The sequence below is a fragment of the Triturus cristatus genome, chromosome 8, assembly GCF_964204655.1.
Source record: "Triturus cristatus chromosome 8, aTriCri1.1, whole genome shotgun sequence".
Taxonomy (NCBI): domain Eukaryota; kingdom Metazoa; phylum Chordata; class Amphibia; order Caudata; family Salamandridae; genus Triturus; species Triturus cristatus.
In genome coordinates this window covers 152,476,028-152,483,711 of record NC_140591.1, presented here as the reverse complement: position 1 = coordinate 152,483,711, position 7,684 = coordinate 152,476,028, and the positions used below count along the sequence as shown (strand labels likewise).

The window sequence follows — 7,684 nt, the reverse complement described above, 5'->3', positions numbered from 1 at the left end:
GTGGTCTTTGTCAGGGTGATGTTGAGGCTTTTATTGTCCCTATTTGTAATGCAAGCCCCTTATAACGGACAATTAAGGGAGTCTATACCAGGGCTTAATTTGAGCCGGTGGTGTCAGGTGGGGCCTACTGGCAGTGAGTTTTGAGGACCAACACTTATCTTTCTTTTTCAGACTTTGACCCAGAGCAAGAGGAAAAAAAACAAGGAGGAAAAAAGGAGGAAGAGAAAGGCAGAAAAAATTGACAAATGGAGAAAGCAGACACCTGAAATACTGAGCTTAAGAGGTAGGGTGTGTCTGGTGGTGGATGAGAGGCATGAGGTGGAGTCAAGAATATGCAGCCTTGGTATTTGGCACGTCATCATACAATAACACCAGCCATGACCTTCTGAGGAAAACCTTTGGCCGTGGCATTTATTTCTTTACAAATTAAGCACCGTCTATACCCCTCAGGAGAGATACAAGCAGGCTCATTCAAGAAACGGTATGAGGGTGGTGTTGTCACACTTTTTCCACCCAGATGGTGCTGCTCCTCACCAGAAGCACCAACATGGCTTGATATAGTACCAGTGGTTTCAGGAAACTTTCCCATGCCAAACAACAGTTCCAGCCAAAGTCTATAATCCCCAAAGCTCTGATGGTGTTTGGTTGAACAAAATCCAGTAGAAGCGAGGAAGGCATGATGGAGCCTACGGGTAGCTGGCCATCTTGCACTTAGCCTCCAGCCCCCCTATCTGATTTTGTCTTTGGGTTTCCATGTAATCTGCGTTCCAATGGATCTTTGGTCAATGTGATTTTGCACTCAATTTTTTCCTGATTATGTCTTCAATCAATCAAACCCATGTCTCATCTAAATGTTAGCTACTCATAACTGAATAGTGTGAAATACAGTGAAATCTAGTGTTTTATACTAAGGCTGTGAAAAATGAAGCAATAGGGTGGGAGGTCATTGACCTCATAGCTCACAAGTAGGCTGTATGAGCATTGTTAACTGACAGGGAGACTTCACTACCCACTGATATAGCAAAAAGGCTTATTTCATTCTACCAATTCTGCAACTAACTCCTCAATCTCTCCTCTAAATCGTAACCCCTCATGTTATTTTATTTTAGATTCCCTCCAAAGTAAAATGGCCATCCTTAACATAACTCAGATTAATTATCATTTTCACAAATATTTAAAAAATGCAGGTGGCAGAAGTCATGTTATTCATGGATGACACCTCAAATTATATTATTGTTCACCTTCTTTGTAGATTTATTAAGGAGGTAAATAATTCAACGTATGATATGGAATATTAATTTTTACATCTTTTAATGTATAGTCTTGATCGCCAATGTAGGAGTTATTATATTCTAATTCTCTTAAGTTAACTTTGCCGTTCTTTGGTGGTTTAGGCAAAAAACATCATGTATCACACACAAAATACGCATTATCTAATATTGCAAATAGAAAAACGAAAAACAATGTAATTGTAATGATTCTAACACAAGTTGTTCATGTATAATGTGTAAAAAACATATATTGTATGTTTGAGCTGTTGAAGGTTAAACACAAAACATGCTTATTTACAAATGTATTTTATTATTCCTATTATTACTACTAACAACACTACTAATTCTACTACTGTTTCTATTCATACTACTACTATATCAAGTATAGCTACTGCTACTAATAATAATACTTCAATTATTAACAATAATTATAGTTATGACAACAAAGAATAGATTTAGTCCTGTGAATATTATTTGCAATAATGTTAACAATATTTATCATAAATAGCATTATTATGAACAATATGTATAACAACAAATCAACAACAATCATAATAATACGTAGTTTTTATAAATTACTTTACTATTATTAGTGGTAGTAATGTTATTAGTAGAATAGCTGTTGTTGTTTTGTTGTAATTTTTATTTAAAAATAGCATTACCAGAATAATAATAGTTGCCCAACCCCTTTTCATTTGGTTTTGCTAAGGGTTTTGAAATCTAGCACTTATACTTAAAAGGATTTCTATATCTAAAACACCAAATACCAAGGGGTTAGGGGAAATGTTTGTTATGATAAACATAATTACTCGTTAATTAGTATTGAAGGGTGTCAGGATGATAAACTGATTGGCAGAATTTCTAAATAGCCATACTTGTTTTTCTTACTTCATCATGATCAGTCTTGGACTGGCCACATGTCTAGTAGCAGCAGGACAGTAAAACAGACTGTTCAGTGTTACCAATGGTTCCAAAGTTTCTAAGAGCGAACAGATTTATAGGCACATGCATCAACCACAAAACCGGTCGCAAACGGGCAGATTCTCAGAATCTGCCCCTTTGCGACCGGTATTTTTGCATTTGGGATGCATCATCCCAAATGCAAAAATCGCAATTTAAGGAATCTCAAAATAGCAATTCCTTAAATAGCGATTGCATTTAAGGAATCCCTAATTGAGAATCCTTAAATGCAATGCATTAAAGTTTCAAAAATAGCGAATTTGATACTAGCGGGAGCAAATTACCATGAAGCTGGACTTCATGGTAATTTGCTAAAACTTAGAAAAATGCACTTAATTGCATTTTTCTAAGTTTCATGTTGCGCACACACATGCCCTTAGAGCATGTGTGTATGCAACATGTGTGCAGAGTTCAAATACATGGGTGCAATAGGGTGTCATTTTGACACCCTTGCACCCTAGAAATTGCGGGAGCAATTTGCGAGTACCTACTGGTACTCGCAAATTGCTCCCGCAATCTCCAATGCATTCCAATGGGCCTGGAGGCCCATAGGAATGAATGGGAAGCCATTCATTAATTGCGACTCGCAATTTGTGAGTCGCAATTAATGAATGTTAAGGATTCGCTATTTTAATAGCGATTCCTACATGCATAGGCTTTTGCGAGTCCTTAATTGCGATTCCTTAATATTCGCAATTAAGGACTCGCAAAAGCTTTTCTTGATGCATGTGCCTGTTAATGTCTTCCAAAGGACTTTGTTAAACTATAGAAGGTCAATGACCTACCATCCTCGTGTGTACAGCATGTAGTGTCCCATGGGCTCAAGAAGGTAATGAGACATACTAAAAAGATAAACACAGATAAACACAACAGAGTGATCAAAACTTTTGGAGACGAAGGAAGTAGACAGTGAAGAACTCTACAGAAGTCCACAAGTGATGTGCCTCCATTGTTGGGTAGATTTCAGCACAGATTGCAAGGCTGTTGTCGATGACAGTGGTAGTACCGCCTGCTCTCATCCACAACCAATCATAGACACCGGTGTTGTCTTCCCTTCCTTATGAGTCTCTGAACCTCAATATTTGAGCTGACAAAATCCAAGTATGTTACGTAATCTTCAGTTCTTCTCTCTGAAAGAAACCGTAAGCATTCATAGCATTACAAAAGAGGACATGGAAAGTCTTTCAAAAGTAGCATTAGCTTTAAAATGTGAAGATCCACAGGGGGCGAGGCCTGGGAAGTCTACCTTACTAATGCTGAAGCGACATACACCCCCCTTGAAGTTGATATTGTACCCTAGTAATGGAAACCATATCTACCTCAGACTGCACACACAATGACACAATGATAGGAAGGTTATGACTGGCTACGTAACCTTTCTGCCTCATGGTTGACCCCCCCTCATGTGCCCTCAATATCCCCCCCCTGCCATTCCCAGAGCTACCCTTGATCTTCAGGGCTCCAGGCGACCCGTGCAGCCTTACACAACGCTTCCGGAGGTCTGCCCTGTCGTGTACATGAGAAAGGGATTTACTGCGATACCCTCCTGTTCAGAGCTGCACACTATTTGACCCCCCCTGCGCTGCGCACGACAAAACAGGGACAACTGCGCACTGCTTGTGCACCGACACTTGGGCCCGACCTAATGCTTCGGACATAGGCGCCTTCACACAATCAACAGTATTTTCTTACCTATTTTCCTTTGAATACAGACGCCACTGTTTAAGCAGCTATAGTTGGTGTTTTTTGATTGGAGATTATAGTTATTCCCTCCTCTCACTTGCAGTCGAAACAGTTTGCTTCACTATATTCACATGCTGATTACATTGATGATTCACACATGCCTCCATTGTTTTTGTTATGTTGGAATTATGTCTTTCTCCATGTCAAAAAAATCAATAACGACACATTTGAAAGAAAAAAAACCCTAAGTATTGTAATCCAGATGTAGTCCTAACAGCCCCAGATGACGTCACATCTGATGCCTGCTGTTTGTGTGTACGTCATATTTCCTTTAACTTACGTCTGTGTAATTTCCATCACCAAAATGTCTTTTGTTGTGGCAATAATATTTTTGGTCTCCTCCTCTTGTCAATAGTTTAACTTAACCACAATTTGAAAACATAGTTGCACTAATGTTTGATTAAACATATTAAAGAGTCCTTCCAATGGTGCCAGTGGTGTTTTTCTGATCCTTTACTCTGATCTTTGATTTGTACTCATGCCACCCAATTTTTGCTTTTCGAGTTGTTCAGCCTATATAATACAACCCACATGGGGATTAAGTGGTGAAGATAACATTTATAAAATTAGAGATGGGTATCATTGAATAATAGGAATGTTTTTCACTAAGGGCTTCTGAGTGACATTAAATTGACGAGAGCAAAACTCAAGTTGTCTATAATCTCACTCAGAACCCCGAGGTGGAAAACATCCTTGTTTTTCACTTTTTCCCTATGTCTAATTTTATGTTGTGTATACAGGAGCTTAGGTCCAAGGGTCAGGGGGTGTATGGGGTGTTACACCCCCCTAAAAAAGTGTTCTGTAGTAAAAAGTTGGGTACTGGGACTTTCAGTCGGGTATGAGATGTCTGCTGGATTTCACTGGGATTTTAACATTCCCACACTGACAAAAACACACACACAAACATGCACACACACACTCGTCTCTGTTTTGAAGGCCTCCATAAATGCTTATTAGTTTGAAAATATTTGTGTTTTGAGTGTCCCTATCAATCTGCCCTCCTCTCTTGTTCCACTGCTCTTTATACCTCCCTCGCATCCCGCTTCGTGCTTTGTATGTTAACAAGATACCCCAGTATGACTGTTGGGAAAGCTCACATCAACTCCCCCAATCCTATTGACCATGCTACGCCCCTGTATGTATGGCCCCCAAATAATCTGCCCCTGATTTTCAACTGTTATGCAAGACTAGAAGGGTGATGGAGTACCATCCATAACGTGGCTCCGCATCCCCGTCCGAAAAGTAAAAAAGCATGGCCACCATCAGTGCCATTCCACAGACCTCCATCAAAGAGAGCCAATATTGCATTGACAGGCTCTCAGAGAGGCCGGTCAGCGCAGCCTGGAATTCATTTATGAAGTAGCGACAGTGGGTAACAACGTTTGTTACTGTGAGAAGTTGGCCTGGTATATGATGTTCACCAGTTAAAGTGACCACCTTGTACCATGCCAAGCAACCCTTATGGTGTGGTTGTAAGTCAACCTTTTCGGACTAGCTGCCCTAGTGGTAGCGTAGGCTAAGCAGTCTTTGAGGCTAAACTCGTGAAAGCGTGTTAAGCAGGCTGTTTTACCAAATGTAACCCCCCTTTATACCAATGAAAGGACACCACACAGATATATATTGAAAATATATATGTATTTATTTCTCAAAGTATCCCCTAGACTCTTTATGAGCACAGGAGCACAAATCGTTAAACAAGAATACGTTAGAATACACAGAAGTTGCACTTTATATGGATAGGCCCTGGTGGCCACTCGAACCATATACTAAAATAGTGGTATAAGTACCACAAACAGAAAAGGGTAAAGACCTAGGGCCTCTAGAATCGCTGGGCCTACAAGGAGCTAACTTTAGTTAGTGACCAGGAGGTCCACGGGTTGCGGGTGCAGAGCAAATAGTCACACGCGGGCTCCCGTAGGTTTTCAATGGGTGCGTAAAAGTTACAAAGTTACTGCAAAAAGGATCTTCCGGAGGGACTATGAACTCAAGATTGGAAACACAGACACTAGAGATGATACTCTACACTTGGGCACCGGAGTGCCAGCTTTACCTCACCCACAGGAAACGGGTGCATAGGCCTCGAAGTGCGTCAGGTTTCTTCTATATGTTCAATGGAGCCTGAAGACAAAGATGCTGCAGGCGGTCGGTCCGGAAGAGATGCGGTGGATCCAAGGGTGGATCGGAGTTGTAGAAGACCTGTAAGCAGAGGGGACAGTGTTCACAGTCACTAGCCAGTGACCAGCGTGGCACCAGGTGGGTACCAGGCGATGTCGGGTGCAAACAGGAGGGAAAGGTGTAGCTTGTCTCTGCAGCCACGTGGTCCCTGAAGGTCGACGACGTCCAGGAGTCGGTTCATGAGCTGTCCCACGCAGGCTCTCGCTGTCGACGGTGTCGGCGACTTGATCAAAGCAAACAAGCCTTGGCAAAAGCAATTGTTGTGGAAAACAAAATAAGCTGATGGTTCTGACCAGCAAGGTCAGAGGGACTGCTCCTTTCGAGAGGAGCAAGGGCCAGTCTGGAGCAACCAGACCAGTGGTGTAGTTCTTGAAGTTCGTCGCCAAGATGGCCACTAGCCAGCGGGCCAGCAACCGGTTAGGCGCGTCGAGTGGCAAAATGCAGAAGGGCCCCACGCAGATCGTGGAGATGCTGGAGGGCTTACCTTTGGTGCAGATGCTGCTCGGGTGTTGGGCTTCTCAGATCCCAAAGCACAACTTGGAGGGAGCCTCGGTTGTCGCGCTTGCAGCTTGTCGTGGTCTTTTCAAGATGGCTGGCTCCACGTGTCTCGGTGCCTCCACGGGTTCCTTCTTTTCAGGGACTGTGGATCGGGCGGTGAGAGGTCTGGAGGTCCAGGTCTTGTCAGTCTCTGGGCTCGGGCTCCGGCGGGAGGCGGCAGCAAAGCAGACGTTGATTCGCTGGATGGTGCTTGCGTTAGCAAGGTGGTCACTCCCTGACCACAGGGGAGATTGGCTTCAGTCCTCTGTGCGGCAGAGCGTCGAAGTTCCCGTCTTCTTCTTGTAGTTAAGTTGATTCCAGGATGTCTGAAGTCTTAGGACACAGCTCCTACCTTTAAGCGGATTCTAGGGGCCGGACTACCTGCTAGGTCCCTCCCTAAGGGTGGGACCAGGAAGGGGGGTGGTTACACTCCCAATCCTTTGTCCAGCTCGCCCCAGGCCCGGGACTGGTGTGCCCCAGGACCGGATTGAACTGGCATATGCACCGAGGCTCCTTGTGAGCCTCAGGCATGTCTGGTTTCTTTCAAGCCCTACCTGACCAATACACAAAATCCTGTCTGGGGTGGTGCACGCACCTCCCCTGACAGGAAACCCTTTTGTCCACACCTCCCAAGCTGGAAGGACTCCCAGCAGCAGGAGGGCAGACTTGTGTCTGTGGTGGCAGCATCCATTTTGTGGAGCTGAGGCTATGTCTGATTTTACCCGGGTTTCAGGTACTGTACATGTCGTGTCCCTCTAGAAGGGTGGAATGCTAACCCCGTCGCCAGAATTGGCGAGGGGTTAGTATTCCAATTCGTATGACACCTTACTCGACATGTTTTGATAAAGCCAAATCAAAGATAGCATTTAACCGCGAGGTTCATAATGCACTTAAGAGTATATGGTATGACGATATCTGGAAACAGTAGAAGGAAGTGGTTCCGACCACTGCAGACAGGCTCAGCTCATGCCAGAGCACCATCTCACATGGAACCAAGC

At 43.4% G+C, this 7,684-nt stretch overlaps 1 protein-coding gene across 1 annotated transcript in view; it reads right to left on the bottom strand.

The window, feature by feature from the left end:
- Positions 1-2,796: 2,796 nt before the first annotated feature.
- TMPRSS3 (transmembrane serine protease 3) overlaps positions 2,797-7,684 on the bottom strand; it is a 283,583-nt gene continuing 278,695 nt past the window's right edge. The window contains exon 14 of the mRNA XM_085624035.1: positions 2,797-3,361. Within this exon, the coding sequence (XP_085480161.1) occupies positions 3,338-3,361 (24 nt within the window). The 3' untranslated portion in view covers positions 2,797-3,337. The remainder of the gene's footprint in view (positions 3,362-7,684) is intronic.